Source organism: Passer montanus, unplaced genomic scaffold (genome assembly GCF_014805655.1).
Source record: "Passer montanus isolate IOZ18808 unplaced genomic scaffold, ASM1480565v1 scaffold305, whole genome shotgun sequence".
Classification (NCBI taxonomy): Eukaryota; Metazoa; Chordata; class Aves; order Passeriformes; family Passeridae; genus Passer; species Passer montanus.
This window is the reverse complement of record NW_024367764.1, coordinates 8,566-32,667: the sequence shown is the minus strand read 5'-3', so window position 1 is coordinate 32,667 and position 24,102 is coordinate 8,566. Positions and strand designations below refer to the sequence as shown.

Below are 24,102 nucleotides of genomic sequence, written 5' to 3'. Positions count from 1 at the left end.
AGGTTCCAGATGACTGGAAGTTGCCCAATGTGACGCCCATTCACAACAAGGGTGGGAAGGAGGATCCTGGGGATTACAGGCCAGTCAGCCTGACCTCAGTACCCAGTATGGAGATGGAACAGTTTATACTGAGTGTCATCACCCAGCACTTACAGGATGGCCAGGGCATCAGACCCAGCCAGCAGGGGTTTAGGAGGGGTAGATCGTGTTTGACCAACCTGGTCTCCTTTTATGTCCAGGTGACCCTGCTGGTGGATGCAGGGAAGGCTGTGGATGTGTCTATTTGGACTCCAGCAAGGCCTTTGATACTGTCTCCCTCAGCACACCCCTGGAAAAGCTGCAGCGCAGGGCTGGGACAGGAGCACTCTGTGCTGGGTTCAGAACTGGCTGCATGGCCGGCCCAGAGAGTGCTGGTGAGCGCTGCTGCATCCAGCTGGCAGCCAGGCACCAGTGCTGTCCCTCAGGGCTCTGTGCTGGCGCCAGCTCTGTTCAATATTTTTATTGACCACATGGATGAGGTGATTGAGCCTTTCATTAGTAAATCTGCAGATGACACTGAGCTGGGAGTGTGTGTCCATCTGGTGGAAGGTAGGAGAGCTCTGCAGAGAGACATAGAATGGTTGGAGGAATGGGCAGAGTCCACTCAGATGAAGTTTAATAACTCCATGTCCGAAGTCCTGCATTTTGGCCACAATAACCCCCTGCAATGCCAGAGGCTGGGGATGGTGTGGCTGGACAGTGCCCAGGCACAAAGGGACCTGGGGGTCCTGCTCGACAGCCGGCTGAACATGAGCCAGCAGTGTGCCCTGGTGGCCACGAAGGCCAATGGCTCCTGGCCTGGATCAGGAATGGTGTGGCCAGCAGCAGCAGGGAGGTCATTCTTCCCCTGTACTTGGCACTGGTGTACTTGGCATTCTCTTCCTTGGACTAGCACTGTACCTCAAGTGCTGTGTCCAGTTCGGGGTCCCCCAATTTAAGCAGGACATGGAGGGGTTGGAGCGTGTCCAGGGAAGGGCAACAAGGCTGGTGAGGAGCTTGGAACACAAATCCTATGAGGAATGACTGAGGGAATTGGGGGTGTTTAGCCTGGAGAAAAGAAGACTCAGAGATGACCTTATCACTCTCTACAAGTTCCTGAATGATGGTGGTAGTCAGGTGAGGGTTGGACTCTTTCTCGAGGTGACAACTGAAAGAACCAGAGGACACAGTCTTAAGCTCCACCAAGGGAAATATAGGTTGGATTTTAGGAAAAAGTTTTTTGCAGAAAAGTTGATAAATTATTGGATTGTTTTGCCCTGGGAAGTGGTAGAGTCACAATCCCTAGATATGTTTAAAAAAGGACTGGATGTGGCACTCGGGGCCATGGTTTTGTTAAGGTGCTGTTAGGACATGGGTTGGATTCACTGTTCTTGAAGGTCTCTTCCAACACTGCAATTCTGTGATTCTGTGATTCTCAGACTCAATGATCCCAATTGGTCCCTCCCATCTCAGCCCCTTCTGCAATTCTCACCCTCTGGCTCAGCCTTTGTGCCCCCCTGGAGGTGTTGGCAGAACTGTTTGGGGAGAGGGCAGGAGCAGGGCAGCCCCAGCGTTCCCCTGTCTGTGACACCCCAGCAGTGACAGCCCCAGCGTTCCCCGGTGTGTAAAGGCTTGCCCAAAGGCTGAAAGGAAAATTTATTTACAAAAAAAAAAAAAAAAAAAAATTCCCAACAAAAAAACCCCAAAAATAATATTAAAAAAAACCAAACAAAACCATATAAAAAGGGTTCTGGACCACCCTAAATAAATCACTAAATCACCCCAACAAAATAAAACAAAGAAAAGCAAAAAAAAAACCAAAAAAACAAACTAATAAAAAAACAATCCCCAAAACAAGAAAAATAGAACTCCCACCCAGAAGAGCTGTTCCATCCATCATTTTTCATACCTGCATGCACACAAGACCGAGAGCTGGAAAAAATCAGGGTTCATTGAAACACATTTGCAGGAAAAGTAGTTTTAGGACAGGCTCTCAGCAGAACTGTTCTCAGCTCAGCCAAAAAGGCCCCTTTGGCAGCTGCAGGGCCATTGCAAATACAGAGCCTCAGCCCACAGGGCACAAAAGGGCTCTGAGTTCCCCTCCCCTGGCACTAAACCCTGTTGCCAGGCTGCTTCACACACAGGATTCTTCTGGAGTGCTGTGCAAATCTTAGAGTGGGCTCTGGCTTCTCCATGTTGTGTCTCCTAAAGCTGCCTGGGAGAAGAAATTTCGTGTCAGCTCGGCTGGCACAATCCCTCCTGGCACAGGCACAGCGCCAGGAAGGGCTTTGCTGCTGAGGCTTTGCTGCAGGTAAGGAAAGCTCCTGGCTCAGGGTCACCTTTGCTGCTCAGCCAGAGCCCCCAGTGCCCCAGCAGCAGCAACAGCAGCAGCAGCAGCAGCAAATGGCAGCATTGCCACGGGCTGGCACAGGAGGGGAGATTTCCCCCTGGGCAGAGAGGCTCCTGTTGCTGTTTTTGCATTCAGGCAGCTGCGTATTGTGAAATACCAAGCTATGTTTTGTCTCAGGTACATACAGGCAAGGTGTGTATTTGTGATTGTGATATGTGCGGAAACTGACCATGGGACAGTTATAAAGATGAATTTTAATAAATAACTGAGGGAGTAAATCATGGAGGAAGGGTTTTGAACCCATCTTTTGTTTGCAATTAACCTTTATAAGTCTTCAGTGGATTTAGGAGCATTTGAATTAAAGCTTTAAGGATGTTGTTCTTTGACAGGAACTTTCTGCTTGTAGCCAAGCCTCAAAGAGTTTTGCAATAATAATCTTTTGAAGTATAATTTTAGAATATTGCTTGTAGTAAGGATCTTTGAAACTATAGCTTTAGAATACATAAAAAGGAAACCTGCTTATCTCAACGCCTTAACAAAACATTGAAAAGCAGCTTGAGATAGGAAGATGAATATCAACTCAAGGATTACTAGTTTCGACCAAGGGAAGCTGGACATCACTGGTATGAGATTTATAATCCTTGCAATTAAAAGTTGAGCCCTCATCTGGAATCTGGACCTCACCAGCTGGGAGACTTCTTTTGGAAGCTAGACCCCACCATTTGGGAATACTCCTTTCTGGGATACATCCTGAGAAAAACTGAATCTCAATAGTGTGTAGAATTGTGACGTAAAAATTTGGGATAGAAATTGCTGATGAGTAAAAATTGTGAATAGAAATTGCTGAGAAAGCTTATGAGTACCCCTATAAATATTTGTAAGCCCCAACTATTGTCGTGCAGTTGGAGGGAAAATTTCCCCCACTGTACCCAGCACTGTATTGTTCATACTTTACCATATTAATTAATAAATTGATTGCTACCTGAATATTTGCTTTGTCAAGCTTCTCATTTATAAGAGCTCTGCGTGTGGCTGTGGGGTTTTTTGAGGTTGTTTGGTGTCCTGTTGCAGTGGGTTTGAGTATGTTTGGTCTTACCCTGTCTGGTTGGGAAAGCAATTTGAAGATGTTTAGTCTATGTTTGCCTTCTGTCTAGCCATGGCAGTTGGAGTGGTTTTTGCCCCTAGCCTGGAAAGTTCCCTCTCAGTTCAGGGTTTCTCTCTTTGCTATGGGTTTATGCCTTTCCCTTCTTAACTTCTGACCTTCTCCCCCCCTTGATTTCCCACTCTCTCTTACATAAAAGCCGCTGTTTTCTCTTCCTCCCGCTCTCTGCCACTGTCTGTCCTTCGAGCTCCTATATTCTAAAATTATACTTCAAAAGATTATTATTGCAAAACTCTTTGAGGCTTGGCTACAAGCAGAAAGTTCCTGTCAAAGAACAACATCCTTAAAGCTTTAATTCAAATGCTCCTAAATCCACTGAAGACTTATAAAGGTTAATTGCAAACAAAGGATGGGTTCAAAGCCCTTCCTCCATGCTTTACTCCCTCAGTTACTTATTAAAATTCATCTTTATAACTGTCCCATGGTCAGTTTCCGCACATATCACAATCACAAATACACACCTTGCCTGTATGTACCTGAGACAAAACACAGCTTGGTATCTCACAATATACAGCTGCCTGAATGCAAAAACAGCAACAGGAGCCTCTCTCCAGGGGGAAATCTCCCCCTCGTGTGCCAGCCTTTGGCAATGCTGCCATTCTCTGCTGCAGCTGCTGCTGCTGGGGCACTGGGGGCTCTGGCTGAGCAGCAAAGGTGACCCTGAGCCAGGAGCTTTCCTTACCTGCAGCAAAGCCTCAGCAGCAAAGCCCTTCCTGGCGCTGTGCCTGTGCCAGGAGGGATTGTGCCAGCCGAGCTGACACGAAATTTCTTCTCCCAGGCAGCTTTAGGAGACACAACATGGAGAAGCCAGAGCCCACTCTAAGATTTGCACAGCACTCCAGAAGAATCCTGTGTGTGAAGCAGCCTGGCAACAGGGTTTAGTGCCAGGGGAGGGGAACTCAGAGCCCTTTTGTGCCCTGTGGGCTGAGGCTCTGTATTTGCAATGGCCCTGCAGCTGCCAAAGGGGCCTTTTTGGCTGAGCTGAGAACAGTTCTGCTAAAAGCCTGTCCTAAACCCACTTTTTCTGGAAATGTGTCCAATGAATCCTCATTTTTTGCAGGCCCAGGTCTTGTGTGAGTGCAGGTGTGACAGCTGAAGGATGGAACAGCTCTTGTGTGGGGGTGTTCTCCTTTTCTTGTTTTGGTTTTTCTTTTGTTTAATTTGGTTTGGGTATTTTTGTTCTGCTTTGGTTTTTTTGTTTGTTTTTATTGATTTTTTTTTTGTGGTTGGTTGGCTTTCTTTTTGTTTGGGTGGTGGTAAGGTTTTTTTTTTTTTTTGGTTTCGGTATGGTTTTGTTTGGTTATTTGTTGGGGGCTGTCACTGCTGGGGTGTCACAGACAGGGGAATGCTGGGGCTGCCCTGCTCCTGCCCTGTCCCCAACAGCTCTGCCAGTGCCTCAAGGGGACACAAAGTCTGAGTCAAAGGGGTGAGAATTGCAGAAGGGGCTGAGCTGGCAGGGGCCCATTGGGATCATCGAGTCACAGAATCACAGAATGACAGAATCACAGAATTACTGGTTTGCAAGAGATCTTCAAGATCATCAAATCCATCCCAGCTCTAACAGCACCTCAACTAAACCATGGCACCAAGTGCCACATCCAGTCTTTTTGTTAAACATATCCAGGAATGGTGACTCTACCACCTCCCAGGGCAAACCAATCCAATTCCTTACCACACTCTCGGTATAAAACTTTTTCCTAACATCCAATCTATATTTCCCTTGGTTCAGCTTAAGACTGTGTGCTCTGGTTCTGCCAGTTGTTGCCTGGAGAAAGAGACCAACCCCACCTGACTACAACCACCTTTCAGGAAGTTGTAGAGAGTGATAAGGTCACCTCTGAGTCTTCTCTTCCCCATGAGAATGGGTGTTACATTGGGCACCTTCAGTCATCTGGAACCTCCCCAGTGAGGCAGGACTGCTGGTAAATGATGGAGAGCGGCTTGGCAAGCTCATCTGCCAGCTCCCTCATCACCCTGGGGTGGATCCCATGTGGTCCTGTGGATTTATGAATATCCAGTCATCTCAGAAGTTCTTTGACTGCCTCCTCTTTGGTAACAGGTGCCCATTCTGTTCCCTGATACCATTGACCAACCCAAGAGGGCAGTTTTCCTGAAGGCAAGTAATCTTCCCACTAAAAAGTGAGCAAAAAAGGCATTAAGCACCTCTGTCTTCTCATTTGCAATTACCAAGTTCCCTCCTGCATCTAATAAAGAACAAAGACTGATCTTACCTTTCCTTTTATCATCAATATATTTGTAAAAGCATTTTTTATTATCCTTTACTGAAGTCGCTATTCTAAGCTCAAACTGAGCTTTGGCCTCCCTAATTTTCCTTCATGCTTTCATAGCCCCCATAAATAATTTCTGATAGACCTGACCCTCCTTCCAAGGATGATACATCCTCCTTTTATTCTTAAGTTCCTTCAAAACCTCCTTGCCTATCCAGGATGGGCATTTACCTCATTGACTCATCTTTCAGCACACAGGGACAGTCTGTTCCTGTACCCTCCAGATCTCTCTATTGAAGCACATCCACTTTTCCTGAACTCCTTTGTTTTTAAGGACTGCTTCCCAATAAACTCTCTGAAAATAGGCCAAAATCTGCCCTCCAAAAGTCTAGTATAAAAGTCTTATTGATGTTCCTCCTATATTTCACCAAATATTGAGATTTCCATAATTTCACAATCACTCTGCCCCATGTGGCCTCCAACCACCAGATCTCCCACCAGCCCATCTCTATTTACACACAACAGATCTAACACAGTACCTCCCCTGGTGGGCTCACTCGCCAGCTGCAACAAAAATTGTCCTCTACGCACACTAAAAATTTCCTGGACTGCATTTTTTCAGCTGTATTGAGTTCCCAACAAATGTCTGGTAGGTTAAAGTCACCTACAAGAACAAGGGCTGGTGATCCTGAAATAGTATCTAGCTGCTTATAGAATGAGTTGTCCACCTTATCTTCCTGGTTAGGTGTATGATAACAGACACCCAGTAGGATGTCAGCCTTGTTGGCCTTCCCCTAATTCTCACCCATAGGCATTCAACTCCATCATCATTACTTTCAATACCTATGGTGTCCAAAGCCTCCCTAATATAAAGGGCCACCCCTCCACCTCTTCTCCCTTTCCTCTCTCTGCTGACCAGCTTGTAGCCATCCAGTGCAGCATTCCAGCCATGTGAGTCATCCCACCGTATTTCTGTGATGGCAATTACATCACAGCTCTGCTGTTGGACCATGGCCTCCAGCTCTTCCTGTTTGTTACCCATGCTGCGTGCACTGGTATGCATGCACCTCAGCTGGGCTGCATCTGATTTCACCCCTAACTCAGGCTTACCACCCTTGGGCCTGCTTCCAGACAGCCCAGCTGCATCCCCTTCCCCCTTCAGACCTAGTTTAAAGCCCTCTCAACAAGTTCTGCCAGTTCACAAGCTAAAAATCTTCTTCCCTTAACAGAGAGATGAAGCCCATCTGGTTCCAGCAGGCCAGAGGCAGTAAAAGTTGCCCTGTGATCAAAGAATCAAAAATTCTGCCAATGACACCAACCCTTGAGCAACTTATTGATAATGTGAGCTCTCCTATTGCTTTCACCATTTTTCTCAGCCACCAAAGGGACTGAGGAAAAGACAACCTGTATCCCTGTCCTATCACCCACTTGTCCCAGTGTCCTACTGATTTCACCCCTAACTCAGGCTTACCACCCTTGGGCCTGCTTCCAGACAGCCCAGCTGCATCCCCTTCCCCCTTCAGACCTAGTTTAAAGCCCTCTCAACAAGTTCTGCCAGTTCACAAGCTAAAAATCTTCTTCCCTTAACAGAGAGATGAAGCCCATCTGGTTCCAACAGGCCAGGTACAGTAAAAGTTGCCCTGTGATCAAAGAATCAAAAATTCTGCCAATGACACCAACCCTTGAGCAACTTATTGATAATGTGAGCTCTCCTATTGCTTTCACCATTTTTCTCAGCCACCAAAGGGACTGAGGAAAAGACAACCTGTATCCCTGTCCTATCACCCACTTGTCCCAGTGTCCTAAAGTCCCTTTTAATTGCCCTGACACTCCTCTTTTCAATCTCATCACTGCCAGCCTGGGGTATCAGCAGTGGGTAATAATCAGAGGGCTGAATCAGCCCAGGCAGTCTCTCAGTAATATCCTGTACCCGGGCCCCAGAGAGGCAGCAGACAGACCTCTGTGTGGGGTGGGTCTGGTTGACATATGGGGCCTGTGTTCCCATCAGGAGGGAGTCACCCACTATGACTACTCTTCTTCTCTTTTTGATGTTAGAAGTGGTGATCCGTCTTGCAGATGAATCATAACTGGGAGGCCTGACTCTCTAGATCCAGGAGCTCATACCTGTTCTTGATGGCATTTGACTAAGGGATGGGGGTCAGGAGGAGTTTTATTAATACTTCCTCGAGCAGGAACCCATTTCCACTCCCCTTCATCTACCAAGCATTCTTGTATTATGTGAACTTGGGAGGCAGAGGAGTCCTCTGACCCTTGGTGGGCCTCCCTTAAGGATGCAAGGGCTGAGCTCCACCAGTCTATTTCCCTTTCACCTTCCATTATACTCCCTAGTGTTTCAGCTTCCTCTCTAAGCTCAGCTACCAGTGAAAGGAGATCCTTCAGCTGTTCAGACCTCAGGCAAGTTCCCTGTGGAACACCCCCTGAAATCACTGATAAGCTCAAACACTCCACACAAGAATGAGTCTGTACAGACACGTCCTTTTTGGAGGGTTCCATGTGGTTACACAGATTTGCACTAACTGGGGTTTTTGATTGTGTGAAGACCATTACTAACAGAAACCCTGAAACCGAACAACAGAAACACCAAAAGCAACATAAAGCAAACCTTTCGAACAGGGGACACTTGGAAACCTGCAACCCTGCCTGCGTGAACTGCTGTACAAACTGCTGCACCACGCCCTCAAAGCTGTGCCACGCCCCTGTTTTCTCACTCCAGGTCACTGCTCTGCCAGAGGCCTCTTTTAAAGCCCCCGCCTCACACAGCAGCTGAGAGAAACTATGTCATGTGCCTGCGTGGACTAACGAGCACAACACAACCCACCTGCTGAGCGATATTATGGGGGTGCATCCCCATCCTGCCCCTAGGGAGGGAGGTTTAGGAGCTTAGAAATGCTCCTTGGATCTCAGCATTCCAGGTAAGTGAAGGCAAACCTATTCTCTCTTCACATGGCAAAGAGAAAAATGGTTCCCTGGATCCCCGTAACATGGACCACAGAAAGACGTTAACCCCAGATGAATGGTCTTGTGTCCCCACCTCCACAAGAACCACCAGGACCCCAGTGCAGAGAAGTGCAGGGTGACCAAGGACAGATGGGATGCTGCTGGAGCCAAGAGTCTTGTACTGTCCTGTGTTTGATCTCTTCCCCACCCCAGTCCTGATCTTCCCCACACCTGTGCACTCCTTTCCTTCCCCACCCTCTCCTCCATCTTCTCCCTCTTTCCTTCTCGCTCTCCTGTTTCCTGTCACTTTCTATCTGTCTACTGCACATTTATTGTTAAATAAATTCCCTGTTAATGACTTTTGTGGATGATTGCTTGGATTGCTTATCGTTCTCAAAGAACTGTTGTGGTGGCTGCTCCAAGTGTGGGGACACGAGGCTTGACTCTATTTTTCTCAGAAGGGTGATTTATTATGTTATATATTATACTAAAATACTACATTAAAACTATACTAAAAGAACAGAGAGAGAAGAATGATCAGAAGGTTACAGAGAACAAGAATAGAATAGAATGCATAACAATCCTGTGACTGCTCACAGCCTCGGCACAGGTGGCTGTGACTGGTCATCAATTGAAAATAATCCACATGGACCAATGGAAGATGCACCTGTTGCATTCCACAGCAGCAGACAGTTATTGTTTACATGTCTTTCCTGAGGCCTTCAGCTCTCAGGAGGGGAAAAATCCTAGGAAAGGATTTTCCATAAAATACCATAGCTACAAAGAACCCGTAATACAGAGACACAGCTTGACCCACAGGGTGAAGACCCTCAGTTCTTTATTTATGCAAATTGATAAGCATAAATCATAATAAGTATAACTTTAGTTAAATTCCACACCATGCACCACACATCTTCCTCAGATGTGCTTGCAATCTTCTGTAATAGCAATAAATAGGGAAGGCAATGAGGGCGCTTTGACCACTGATAAATAAAAGGTAATTTGGGATTATGACACTCTCTTTGAAAGGGTTTCCAATCTTGGTGACATCTTGTTAATGACACCTATTATCCCACTGAGGGTAAAGACACAGCTTTTCTTTTAACAATACTCTATGCCTTATACCCAATTATTGTGCTGATTAAATCCCAATGGAACTGTCCTCTATCTGTTAGAACATACAAGTGTGAGCCCCAAATGGGAGCAAATGGCCAGCTGCAGATTTGATGCCTGACTGGACAGGAACAGCAAGGATTTATATTTCTGAAAATAATACTATTAACAGCTAAGACATTTGCCTTGACATTTAAGAAAATGTCAATATTGTGTTGAAACCCCAGCGACTGTACTTGCATATATTGGAAATTGATGTATCTGTATGAGAACTCTGTGTGATTCTGTTTACAGAAAACACCACCTGAGAGACGTCTGATCACTCCAATAGCTATATCTGTAGTTTTAGCAAAATCAAGGGATGCAGCTTCAACAATTCAGCTCCCTCACAACTCACCAATTACTACAATCCAGCTGCACACTGTGTCAAGTTTCATGGCCTGTCACGCTGGAGTGAATCTGGCACTGGCAAGAAACTGTTGCAATATGATGATCTGAGTCCATGCTGAAATGGACAACAGCACAACAGACAAAGAACCCGCATTACCACCCATTGTCAGGCAGAGAAGATACTCCATGTCCTGGAAAGAGGGAAGAAAGATAGAGAACATTGCTGGTGGGAAACTATTTTTGGATGGCCACACAGAGCAACTGGAATTTTGAATTTAATGTTGCATCCAATTGTAGTTTTGTTAGCATTGGCTTTATTGTGTTCACTGTTTATAATCATCCTGTATACCCTGTCAGAAGATAAACCAAATTATATCCATCCAACATGTAAACCACCTACAATGAACTCAGTACATGAAATGTTATACAACTGCACTATTTCTGACCCATAAATCAGAAAACCTCTTAATTAATTGTACCCTTACCTCTAATCTGCAATATGCCACATATTTATGACAAAGACACAAGAGATAACTGTATTACCATTCAAGGAGATGGTAATGTTTATTAAATGTAGGCACAGGGTAAAGGGACTCAAAGCTGGGCACAGGATATGAGGTGTGACCTCACCAGTGCCCAGCACAGAGGGACAATCAGAGCCTTGGTCCTGCTGGCCACACTATTGCTGACACAGAATTCCAGGATGCCCCTGGCATCTTCTGGAGCACAATTCCACCCTCCTCCACCCTCCCAACGAAACAAAGAATGGAGATTTTCCTTGGCCCTCCTTTGTCATTAATATTTTCTAAAAAAACACATTTTCTATAATCGTCCATACTAGCCACCAGATTAAATTTAAATGGAGCTTTTAGCTTCCTGATGATCTTTCTACAGGAGCTCAGGGTTGAGGGCTGGGACCCATGCTGGGCTGGGTGGGGAAAGCCCTTTGGCACTTTGGCACAGTGCTTCCTTGGGAATATTTAGAGGCAGAACACAAGGTGGGACAAGAGAGAGCTGCAGAACATTGAGAGAGCAACAAGAGTAGGCAAAGTTGAGGGGCTGTGGGAAGGCAGGGACAGGCAATCGGAAGACCACGTGCTGTACGGGAAGATAGGACCTCCTCTCTCTCCTGGTTTGTTGCGTAAGCAGACGGAAGTGATGTAACCCCAGGTTATATAAGGCTGTGAAACCTGGAAATAAACACCATTTTACCGTCCACCAAATTGGTGTCTGTGAGTGACTGGCCCGAGCAGCCTGAGGTGGCTGCCGTGCCGTTCCCGAACCAGGTTGCCCAGCCTCAGTGGAGGCAACAAGTGGTGCTGAAACCCAGGAATACGGGGGATGGGATTTCGCCTGGACGGGTGAACGGCAGCTGGAGCAGCGGGACCAGCCCGGCAGGGAGGACACTCCCGGACCAGCGAGAAGAATGGAAGCCTTCGCAAAGGTCGTATTACAATTGCATAAGCAATGGAGCATCGATTGTAGGCCTAAGGAATTTACTACTGCTGTTACTAGACTTTTGCAAATAGGTGTCATCGACCGTCCGGTGGACATACTCCACTTGGACACATGGGATAAGTGTACTAAAGCTTTGGCAGAGGACACTATGTCCTCTGGTAGTGGGAAATGTCTCAAGTCATGGGGTAAAGTTGTGTGGGCTCTGCAAACTGCTCTACAAGAGCAGGAAACTTGGAAGGCTGCCCAAGACTGCCTACTTACCATTCCTAAACTCGGGGTTGGCGCAACAGCGCAGACCTCAGAAGGCAATCTTCTGACGGGGGCCAGCATCTCGCTAGAGCGAGACGATCACCTGTTGTTGCCTTGCCCGTCCAGCCCTACTCCCGAGTCACCTGTGACGGGACAGCAAAAATCTTTGTGGGATGGTTTACTTGATGAGGTCAGAAATGTTGCTGTTGACTTGGAACTGGGATAAGTCTGGGAAAGACCCCTACCGTACGCCCCTAAAAATGGGGCTGAGCAATGGGCTGAAGGGCGGGGCACAGACACTGCGGCTAGGCTGAAAGGGGAACCGTTGAGTGTGGTGAGCATGGGCGAGTGGAACAAAGAGGAAGCTCGAGAAGAGGGGGCTAAAGGAAGTGGTTTTGGAAGGGTAGAGACTGCGAATAAAGGCGATAAGCCCAATCAGGACACGTGCCACAAAACATGCCTTTATACAGTTAGGCCCTCCGAACTTAGGGGGCAGAGTGACCATAGGGGGAGGGATCAACCCACCCATCACAAGAAAGAGCGGGGAAGGAGCTCCACAAAAAGGCACTGGAGCCCGGAACTATCTAGTCAGTCGACTTCCACCTCTGAGTCAGATACTAGCTGGGATGGGTGGTTGGGCAGATGGTCTGCCACCGACTCAGACTCGGAACATGAGGAAGTTAACACAAATAAGACTAGAAGCAATAGCTTTTTCGCACCAACAAAAACGGAACAGACGAAGGGTACTCCACTTACAGACTGGAAAAGAATACAAATCGTTTGTGCCGACTGGGTCCAGCCTACCACTTTAGTGTTCCCAGTCCGTGTTACAGACGTGGAACAAAGGGCCTACACTCCTGTGAATCCCAAAGACGTACAAACGATTGTTAAAGCAATCGCAGATAAAGGGATTAACTCCGCTATGGTCTCCATCCTTGTTGACAGTGTCTTTGGAAACGATGATATGCTCTCATTTGATATAAAACAAACATGTAGGATGATTTTTGACGGGGTGGGAATGATCGTTTTTAAACAAGAGTGGGAAGATGAATGCACAAAGCAACTCGCCCAGGTAGCCAGCGCAGACCACCCATTGTATGGTTCTAGTATACAATGACTATTGGGCACCAACCCAACAATGATTACATCCCAATTGCAAGCCCAGCAGTTATGGGCCCCTGAAATCATGGTGACAACCCCACGGCCAGAGAAGCCATCCGCATAGCTTGCAGGGTAGTCATCAAGCCAGTGCCGTGATCCATCATAAAACAAGTCAAAAGTGAAAGCTTTACCCACTTTGTAGACCGTCTCCAAGCGGCAATTGACTCTTCTACCTTGCCTGCAGAAGCGAAGGGCCCAGTGGCGCTAGAATGCCTACGCCAGCAATGCAACTCAGCAACCAAAGAAATTTTATGATCATTACCAGCCAGAGCGAGCCTTGCAACTATGATCAAACATGTCACAAAAGAGGAATATCTAATCCCAATCCAGGTGGCTGTGTGTACCTGATAGCCAATTTGCAACTCCTGGCTCGCTCAAATGCCCCTGCAGCAAAATTGACCAAGAGGACCATGTTGGGCCTGCGGGAAGAGGGGACACTTTGCAAAGGCCTAAGGTAGGTCTAAGGCGCAGGGAAACAGGAGAGGGAGGGGGCAGGTGGGCCGCGTACAGCCCCCTTCCACTTGGGATGCGAGGTGGCCCAGCCATGCCTACCCTGGATGGAACGGGGAATTGCCGAATCTACCATCCCCTCAAACGGCATCTGCTCCAATCACCTACCCAGCAGCCTCATTAAATTCGGGGGTGGGGGCATCCCCCAGTCAACAACCATCGCTCCCAGGGAACGAGACCCCTGGGTGGCCTTGGCCATAGAATGCAACAATACTCCTACAGTGTGGGGAAGTTGCTGCCTTCATGGTGCCTCCCTTCATAAGTTTCCCCAGAATTCCCCTTTGGATAACATCGTCATCAACATCCCCTTTATAATCGACACCAGAGCAGATGTTACGGTTATTCCAGAAACAAACTGGCCTTCACGCTGGAAATTAGAAGAAGCCCCTTCTGTAGGTGGGGTTGGAGGATCATCCCAAGCTCGGAAGAGCACCCAGTTGATAGCCATAACACTCCATACAGAGAAAGGACCCAAGAAAACCATTGTTCTCTTCCCATATGTTATGTTGGGAGTTCCGCCTTTGCTAAGCAGAGATGCCCTAGCTCAAATAAAGGTTAGGGTGACAAATTTAGCCTGAGGGCCACTGCTGTACACTTGCCTTCCCCAATTAAGTTGGCGTGAAAGTCCCACAATCCAGTGTGGGTTGAGCAGTGGCCCTTGCCTGAGCCTCGAATGACCTCCCTTCTTGAGCTTCTCGAATGCCAATTACAACAAGGCCACATAGAACCCTCCATCAGTCCTTGGAACACCCCAGTTTTTGTGATCCCCAAAAGGAGTGGCGAAGGCTACCGATTCCTCCATGATTTGCGTGAAGTGAACAAGAAAATTCAACCAATGGGCTCTGTCCAAACGCTATTACCTGCGAATTCCATGATACCAAAGGGACAGCCATGTGCAGTGCTTGATATGAAAGACTGTTTTTTCTTGATACCACTGCACGGCGAGGACAAGGAACGGTTTGCCTTCTCTGTTGTGTTCCCAAATGGCCAGTGCCCTAACTTGTGCTTCCAGTGGACAGTGCTACCCCAAGGCATGATTAACTTCCCTACTATTTGCCAGATTACGGTGGGTAGAGCATTAGTATCAGTCCGGAATGGAGATCCCACCGCTACCATCATTCAATACATGGACGACATCCTGATTGCTGCGCCAACACCAGGCTGGGTGGACCGATTAGTACAGTCAGCTTCACGAGCTTTACAAATGAATGGGTTCAAAATCACGGATGCCCAAATAAAGAAGGGACCCTGTGTGACCTTTTTGGGGATACAAATTACAGGATCTTATGTAACCCCTGCTCAAATAAAAATTCGTAGGAACATTAGGACACTACATGACACTCAACAACTGATAGGGTCTTTACAGTGGCTTCGTAACATTGTTCTGATTCCTCCTGAAATCATGTCTCTGCTATATCTCCTCTTACAAGGGAAACAGCCATGGGAGAAAAAGTCTTTAACCCCAGAGGCAATAAGCTCACTCGATTTCATCCAGTGTCAGATGTCCTCGAGCTCGCTCTTGAGATGGAACCTGGGCGTATCACTCGATCTATATGTCCATTCCACAGAAGGAGGGGGAGTGGGAGCGTTAGATCAAGGGCCATCCAATGAAGCCAAGCCCATACTGTGGGTCGTTTTGGGAAAGCCATTGTGTGCTTTCTCCCCAGGAGTTGAATGCCTCGGCAACCTCATTATGAAAGGCAGAAAACTCGCCCTGAGCCACTTGGGTGTTGAGCCTGCAAGGATACATCTACCTTTCCGCAAGCAACTTTCTACTCAATCAACAACAATGTTGGAGCACCTAACCGTAGCCCTCCTTGGGTTCGCTAGTGACCTCCAGTACACCACAAAACCTCTGTGGATTAAGTTGCTGAAGACTGTGGACATTGATCTTCCACAGAAAGTGATGGACCGACCTCTGCTGGGACCGACGGCTTTCACCGATGCATCCTCAACAACTTCAACAGCAGTAGCAGTGTGGCAAACCGGGGAGCAATGGCACTGTGTTAAAATGACCGATCACATGCTTTCAGTCCAGCAGCTAGAAGCAGCAGCCCTGGTACTGGCATGCGGACTGTTCACAGCAGAACACCTCAACGTGGTGACTGATTCAATGTTTGTTGCCAAGCTCAGCCTAGCCATGTCCAGGCCCAGTGTGTCGACGTTGGCTACAGCGGCAAAAATTGAGGAGGCACTCTACTCTCGAGAGGGCACCATATCGGTCATTCATATCAACAGTCATGATCCAATCAAAGGGTTCTTTCAACTCAGCAATGGTAAAGTGGATGATACTGCACAAAGGCTATGGACACTCAGAGACGCCCATCAGCTGCATGAAACCCTTCACACTGGGGCCAAAGCGCTAGCAAAGAAATGTGGAGTTCCTATCACCGACGCCAGACACATTGTAGCCACATGTCTGCATTGTCAAAAACCTCCCTTGTGGTCTAGCGGAATCAACCCTAGGGGCCTTAAAGCCTCTGAAGTGTGGCAAACGGATTTCATCCTTTGCCAACTGTTAAAGCCCTGAGCCTGGCTGGCGGTGACTGTAGACACATATAGCGGAATGATTGTAGCCACCCAACACTCAACAACCAATTCCAAGGCGGCTACTCAGCATTGGCTGACGGCTATGGCATGGCTTGGCATTCCAAATCAAATCAAAACAGACAATGGTTCCAATTTTGTCTCCAAGCCCATTCAAGCATTTGTCTCCAGGTGGAATATCGCCTTGGTACATGGCATTCCATACAATAGCACAGGGCAAGCCATAGTCGAGCAAGCGAATCAGACACTGAAAAGCAAGCTAGAAATTTTAGCCAAAGCAGAGGGTTTCACTGGCACTATTCCCCCAGGTGACCAGACCCGCTTGCTAGCCACTGCAATGCTAGCGCTAAATCAATTTTCTAGGGGAGACGAGACAAAAAGCCCAGCTCAAAAACATTGGGCCACCAAAGCTTTGGAGGAGGCCCCGCCAGTCCTCGTCAGAAACTAATTCGGGGAGTGGGCAGTAGGTCACCCTGTGAGCCACTGGGGCAGCCTGCTGGGAGACAGCAGCGGGCTTGGGAGCATCCCGCTCTGGCAGCTGCTGAGGATGTGGCACATGTCCTACACTCCTGCTCTCATCCAAAACAGAGAATTGATGGGAAAGTTGAGACCCAGCTCGGAGCACATCCAGCATGGCCTGGGCATGGGAATAGTGGGGAAAAGCCAACAGGAGCCTTCTCCAACTGTCCAGCAGTTTCTGGTTTCTCTGCCCAGAGTGCCAAGATCAGATCAGGCCAAGTTTATCCATGCTGGACTTGGAAAGGCCCTCATTAGAAGAGGTGTTCTGTCATCCTTGGATGCAGGATATTCATCTGCCCTAGAAGAAAGGAGAGAGCCACAGGCACACTTTGATGCATGGCCCAGGTAAGTTAGAGCTCCACACATGCCTTGGCCATCAGAAGCAAAGGAACCCAGACTTTTTTGTCCTGCCTGTGTCACTGCCCAGGGCTCATCAGATGGGAGCACACAGCCCTTGTGCTGGAGCTGAGCTGCTCTGCCCAGTACTGGTGGCCACCTTTTGAGCTGGCTTTGCTTATCCTGGTTCGCTGACGCTGGGGCCCTGGACAGAACCCTGACAGCCTGGTCTCACCCCAGGGAAGGAGAAGGAGCCCATGGAGAAGCTGTACCAGGTGGGGCTGCTGCTGCTGGAGACAGCGAGGACCACATCAAGGATGGCAACCTCTCCCTGGACCTGTCCACTGGCAAGCTGAAGATGATGGACTTCAATTCTGGCACTTTCTTCAAAGCCAGGCTCCACAGCAAATTTACAGATGAATCCACATGCAGGGGGATGCTCCCAGATTTGGGCATTGCCCAGCCTGGCCGGGAACAAAAGGTTCCCCCTTGGCTGGGGTGGATGCAGCTGATCCTTCAGTCGGCTGCCCAGCTGCTTTTGGCAGGGCTGGGGGCATGGGCTGGGGTGGGTACAAAATGGGAGTGGGCTCCTGGCCCTGCCAACAGCCCCCAGCACCCACCGTGCCCCGGACTGTGTCTGGGGCAGCCAGCCTGACACAAACAAACCCCCATGGTGGGAGCAGAGGTGGGATTCCAGAACCTGTGCAGGGGCTGCTTTGCTGTGCAGGCAAGGAAGGGCTTGGGCTGCTCCACTGCCCTTGTTTGCTTTGGGATCACCCTTATTGTGGGGGGCAGTGCAGGGGGAAGGGAGAAAACCTGGGCTTCCCTCACCCGTGGGTAGAATTTTCCCTGGCATGCAGGGTGACACGATCCATCCTAAGGACGTGATTCTTGAAGGTTCTTTTTCACTGATCTCAGGGTGCAAAAACTGATACGACAAGGGGATTACACATGCCTTGGCCATCAGAAGCAAAGGAACCCAGACTTTTTTGTCCTGCCTGTGTCACTGCCCAGGGCTCATCAGATGGGAGCACACAGCCCTTGTGCTGGAGCTGAGCTGCTCTGCCCAGTACTGGTGGCCACCTTTTGAGCTGGCTTTGCTTATCCTGGTTCGCTGACGCTGGGGCCCTGGACAGAACCCTGACAGCCTGGTCTCACCCCAGGGAAGGAGAAGGAGCCCATGGAGAAGCTGTACCAGGTGGGGCTGCTGCTGCTGGAGACAGCGAGGACCACATCAAGGATGGCAACCTCTCCCTGGACCTGTCCACTGGCAAGCTGAAGATGATGGACTTCAATTCTGGCACTTTCTTCAAAGCCAGGCTCCACAGCAAATTTACAGATGAATCCACATGCAGGGGGATGCTCCCAGATTTGGGCATTGCCCAGCCTGGCCGGGAACAAAAGGTTCCCCCTTGGCTGGGGTGGATGCAGCTGATCCTTCAGTCGGCTGCCCAGCTGCTTTTGGCAGGGCTGGGGGCATGGGCTGGGGTGGGTACAAAATGGGAGTGGGCTCCTGGCCCTGCCAACAGCCCCCAGCACCCACCGTGCCCCGGACTGTGTCTGGGGCAGCCAGCCTGACACAAACAAACCCCCATGGTGGGAGCAGAGGTGGGATTCCAGAACCTGTGCAGGGGCTGCTTTGCTGTGCAGGCAAGGAAGGGCTTAGGCTGCTCCACTGCCCTTGTTTGCTTTGGGATCACCCTTATTGTGGGGGGCAGTGCAGGGGGAAGGGAGAAAACCTGGGCTTCCCTCACCCGTGGGTAGAATTTTCCCTGGCATGCAGGGTGACACGATCCATCCTAAGGACGTGATTCTTGAAGGTTCTTTTTCACTGATCTCAGGGTGCAAAAACTGATACGACAAGGGGATTTGCAGTAAAATCAAAATACATGTACTTTTATTGAATAGCCATAGCAAAGATGCGTTAGAGAGAAGGGGAATGAAGAAAAGGAAAAGAATAAGGAAAAAGAAAAAGAAGAGAGGGAGGGCAAGGAGGTATATAGCTACCAGACATGCGGATGACAAAGTCCCTCAAAGTCCGGTCGACGAAGAGGCTTGTCGTCTTCACGTCAGGGGAGATCTCCAGGGCATCAGTCAGCTCTAACCTCTTTTATAGTCCTTTGAAATGCAGGAAGGGGACATATTTCAAAATAGTCTATTGATAAAGGGTAGAAAAAGTCCATCAGTAGTCCATCAGCAGCAGGCATCGTCAGCAGCAGACGTCGTAGGCAAGAACCATTGTCTTCTCAGTCCAGTGGTCGCTTGCAAAACTTGGTTTGGTCCCCACGGACGCCTTCCCGCACCCTACGGTGGGGATTTCAGTCTTAGTCCTTTTGGGAAGAAGAGGGGAGCTTTTCCGTGTAGGGGTCGCATGTCTCAGTCCTTGAGGGGAGAGCCCTCTCCCATCTCAGTCCATCTGTAACGGTGGTTGATGTATGGTGAATGGAGGGTCTTTTAGTGGTGACCACCGAGAAGGTCCTTCCAGAGAGAAAGTCCAGCCAAGTCAGAAGGGTGGAGAAATTCCAGCACTAGCTTTGCTAGGTGATGCAGGCGAAGGAGAGCACACTGCCCCTTCTCGGGTGCAGTGTTCCATGAGTTGAACAAACACACCCATAGGCAATAATCTGGCTTGGTGGACCAGGCAGACCTGGATTTTCAGAACAGGATCTTTTCCTTTCCCCGGTGGTCTTGGCTTTCATGACGATCGAGCGGCAAAAAATGAGGGAAGTTTCGACAGACACTCACACAGGGGTTGGGCCTTCCTCAAGACCCTGACAGACATAAGATTTTTTACCTTTTTTCTTGTTTCCCCTTTTTGTCTGTAATCTATTTTCAATAATTTTTTGTTTATTTTTCTAGAGGAAGCGTTGTAGGTGGGGTCCAGTCTGGATCAGGAAGTGCTTGGGAGCAGCTGCGGCGTGGATGGGCCGTGCCCTTGGAGCAGGCTGAGGACATCGTTTGGGACCAGCTTTTCTTCCAGCCCTGGATGGTGTGAGGTGGGTCCCCATCTGCTTGGCAGGGTGGGATCAGAGCTTTTGGGAGATGGCAGCAAGCACAGGAGCATCCTGCTCTGGGCAGCTGCTGAGCAGGTGGATGTGCCATGGCTGGCGGCAGGCTGGGCACATGTCCTGCCCTCCTGCTCTGCTCCCCGAAGCAGCAGTGATGGGCAGCTCTGGGCACTGATCTGAGCACGGCCAGCACAGCCTGGACACCGCGGGCAGCTGGGACAAAGGGACAGGAGCCATCAGCTGACGGGCGGTTTCTGGTTTCTCTCCTTGCAGCTGGGCTCTGCGGGTGCTGAGGCCGCTCTGGGCTCTGCCAGGGCTCTGCTGAAGCTCAGCACTGGGCCGGAATCAGCCGAAGAAGAAATGGTGTCACCTGCAGCACAGACTTGCTTGAGCATTTTGGCAACACAGCTCAAGTTTGCAGAGTGGACACCTCCAAGGGAAAACATGACACTCCAGAAGATTTAAACTTGTTCAATAACTTGTGAAATCAAATCAATCTGGGATGACCTGAATGACATTTTTCAGCTTCCTTGAGCTGTAGCTCAACCCTTCTCTGAACAGTTCTCTCCCCCACCTGCCTTTTACTTCCCAGATGCTCCCTTATTTCCCCCACTGAATTCTCTGCCTGTTGCAGTCTCCATCACACTGGTGCCTTCCTTGATGCCCCTCTGTCCTGGATTGGGGCAAATCTGGGAGAAATGGGGATCCTGGGGAATGTCAGTACTGGGATGAGGGTCCCAGGCAAGGTGGGGTATAAGGAATGGGGTTCCCATGATGTGATTTCCAGGGGAATGGAGGTCCCAGGGACGGGCAGTGGCTGGGTGGGCACAGGGGTCTGACACGATCCGTCCTAAGGACGAGATTCATGAAGGTTCTTTTTCACTGATCTCAGGGTGCAAAAACTGACACGACAAGGGGATTTGCAGTAAAATCAAAATACATGTACTTTTATTGAATAGCCATAGCAAAGATGCGTTAGAGAGAAGGGGAATGAAGAAAAGGAAAAGAATAAGGAAAAAGAAAAAGAAGAGAGGGAGGGCAAGGAGGTATATAGCTACCAGACATGCGGATGACAAAGTCCCTCAAAGTCCGGTCGACGAAGAGGCTTGTCGTCTTCACGTCAGGGGAGATCTCCAGGGCATCAGTCAGCTCTAACCTCTTTTATAGTCCTTTGAAATGCAGGAAGGGGACATATTTCAAAATAGTCTATTGATAAAGGGTAGAAAAAGTCCATCAGTAGTCCATCAGCAGCAGGCATCGTCAGCAGCAGACGTCGTAGGCAAGAACCATTGTCTTCTCAGTCCAGTGGTCGCTTGCAAAACTTGGTTTGGTCCCCACGGACGCCTTCCCGCACCCTACGGTGGGGATTTCAGTCTTAGTCCTTTTGGGAAGAAGAGGGGAGCTTTTCCGTGTAGGGGTCGCATGTCTCAGTCCTTGAGGGGAGAGCCCTCTCCCATCTCAGTCCATCTGTAACGGTGGTTGATGTATGGTGAATGGAGGGTCTTTTAGTGGTGACCACCGAGAAGGTCCTTCCAGAGAGAAAGTCCAGCCAAGTCAGAAGGGTGGAGAAATTCCAGCACTAGCTTTGCTAGGTGATGCAGGCGAAGGAGAGCACACTGCCCCTTCTCGGGTGCAGTGTTCCATGAGTTGAACAAACACACCCATAGGCAATAATCTGGCTTGGTGGACCAGGCAGACCTGGATTTTCAGAACAGGATCTTTTCCTTTCCCCGGTGGTCTTGGCTTTCATGACGATCGAGCGGCAAAAAATGAGGGAAGTTTCGACAGACACTCACACAGGGGTTGGGCCTTCCTCAAGACCCTGACAGACATAAGATTTTTTACCTTTTTTCTTGTTTCCCCTTTTTGTCTGTAATCTATTTTCAATAATTTTTTGTTTATTTTTCTAGAGGAAGCGTTGTAGGTGGGGTCCAGTCTGGATCAGGAAGTGCTTGGGAGCAGCTGCGGCGTGGATGGGCCGTGCCCTTGGAGCAGGCTGAGGACATCGTTTGGGACCAGCTTTTCTTCCAGCCCTGGATGGTGTGAGGTGGGTCCCCATCTGCTTGGCAGGGTGGGATCAGAGCTTTTGGGAGATGGCAGCAAGCACAGGAGCATCCTGCTCTGGGCAGCTGCTGAGCAGGTGGATGTGCCATGGCTGGCGGCCCTTCCCTCACCCTACGGTGGGGATTTCAGTCTTAGTCCTTTTGGGAAGAAGAGGGGAGCTTTTCCGTGTAGGGGTCGCATGTCTCAGTCCTTGAGGGGAGAGCCCTCTCCCATCTCAGTCCATCTGTAACGGTGGTTGATGTATGGTGAATGGAGGGTCTTTTAGTGGTGACCACCGAGAAGGTCCTTCCAGAGAGAAAGTCCAGCCAAGTCAGAAGGGTGGAGAAATTCCAGCACTAGCTTTGCTAGGTGATGCAGGCGAAGGAGAGCACACTGCCCCTTCTCGGGTGCAGTGTTCCATGAGTTGAACAAACACACCCATAGGCAATAATCTGGCTTGGTGGACCAGGCAGACCTGGATTTTCAGAACAGGATCTTTTCCTTTCCCCGGTGGTCTTGGCTTTCATGACGATCGAGCGGCAAAAAATGAGGGAAGTTTCGACAGACACTCACACAGGGGTTGGGCCTTCCTCAAGACCCTGACAGACATAAGATTTTTTACCTTTTTTCTTGTTTCCCCTTTTTGTCTGTAATCTATTTTCAATAATTTTTTGTTTATTTTTCTAGAGGAAGCGTTGTAGGTGGGGTCCAGTCTGGATCAGGAAGTGCTTGGGAGCAGCTGCGGCGTGGATGGGCCGTGCCCTTGGAGCAGGCTGAGGACATCGTTTGGGACCAGCTTTTCTTCCAGCCCTGGATGGTGTGAGGTGGGTCCCCATCTGCTTGGCAGGGTGGGATCAGAGCTTTTGGGAGATGGCAGCAAGCACAGGAGCATCCTGCTCTGGGCAGCTGCTGAGCAGGTGGATGTGCCATGGCTGGCGGCAGGCTGGGCACATGTCCTGCCCTCCTGCTCTGCTCCCCGAAGCAGCAGTGATGGGCAGCTCTGGGCACTGATCTGAGCACGGCCAGCACAGCCTGGACACCGCGGGCAGCTGGGACAAAGGGACAGGAGCCATCAGCTGACGGGCGGTTTCTGGTTTCTCTCCTTGCAGCTGGGCTCTGCGGGTGCTGAGGCCGCTCTGGGCTCTGCCAGGGCTCTGCTGAAGCTCAGCACTGGGCCGGAATCAGCCGAAGAAGAAATGGTGTCACCTGCAGCACAGACTTGCTTGAGCATTTTGGCAACACAGCTCAAGTTTGCAGAGTGGACACCTCCAAGGGAAAACATGACACTCCAGAAGATTTAAACTTGTTCAATAACTTGTGAAATCAAATCAATCTGGGATGACCTGAATGACATTTTTCAGCTTCCTTGAGCTGTAGCTCAACCCTTCTCTGAACAGTTCTCTCCCCCACCTGCCTTTTACTTCCCAGATGCTCCCTTATTTCCCCCACTGAATTCTCTGCCTGTTGCAGTCTCCATCACACTGGTGCCTTCCTTGATGCCCCTCTGTCCTGGATTGGGGCAAATCTGGGAGAAAACCTCCAAAGGGGGCCTCCCCAAGAAAGCAAACCCACCCGCCCCCTCCCACCTACCGGTTCGAGAAGGATTCCCTGGAGAGAAGTGGAAAGAACCTGTTTATTTAACAGGCAAAACACCCCCAGCACACAAAATGAACAATACCAGATGACAACACTCTTTCACCAATCTGAAAATAATGACAAATTCAGAAAGTCTCTCCTGGGAGTGGTCACTCTGTTGTCAGTCCCTCTGGCGCTGGGGATGGCTGCTGCAGCCACAAGATGCAAACTCTTGGTGTTTCCCAGGTCCTAGTCCGGAGCAGGTTTGAATGGTTCCAAAAAGGGAAAGAAAACAGTCCAGGGAAAAATCTGCACTGCTTAGCTGAACTAACTAAGAAGCAGAAGCAAAAAGCAAGAGCAAAAGCAAAGCAGGAGCACAGTAAGACCCAAGAGCAAAGCAAGCAGCAAAAAGCAAAGCAAAAAGCAAAAGCCGCACTATGTACTGCCCCATTTCTCTGTCCCCCCAGCTGTGGGGGA

The 24,102-nt window shown here is 49.2% G+C and overlaps 1 protein-coding gene and 1 long non-coding RNA gene across 5 annotated transcripts; both read left to right on the top strand.

Annotated features, from left to right (window-relative positions):
* Nucleotides 1-7,224: 7,224 nt before the first annotated feature.
* Nucleotides 7,225-20,692, top strand: LOC120504851. 4 transcript variants are annotated; one of them, XR_005628136.1, is made up of 4 exons: nt 7,225-11,663; nt 13,418-13,541; nt 19,859-19,995; nt 20,281-20,692. It is a non-coding gene; the product is annotated as an uncharacterized LOC120504851 (long non-coding RNA). The 4 variants fall into 4 exon arrangements; XR_005628134.1 differs by having other exon boundaries at nt 13,272-13,541; XR_005628135.1 differs by having other exon boundaries at nt 13,230-13,541.
* Nucleotides 16,655-17,922, top strand: LOC120504850. Its single transcript, XM_039714731.1, has 2 exons — nt 16,655-17,008; nt 17,240-17,922. Exons 1-2 carry the CDS (start codon nt 16,692-16,694, stop codon nt 17,652-17,654), a joined length of 732 nt encoding a protein of 243 aa, XP_039570665.1. The 5' UTR covers nt 16,655-16,691; the 3' UTR covers nt 17,655-17,922.
* Nucleotides 20,693-24,102: the final 3,410 nt, after the last annotated feature.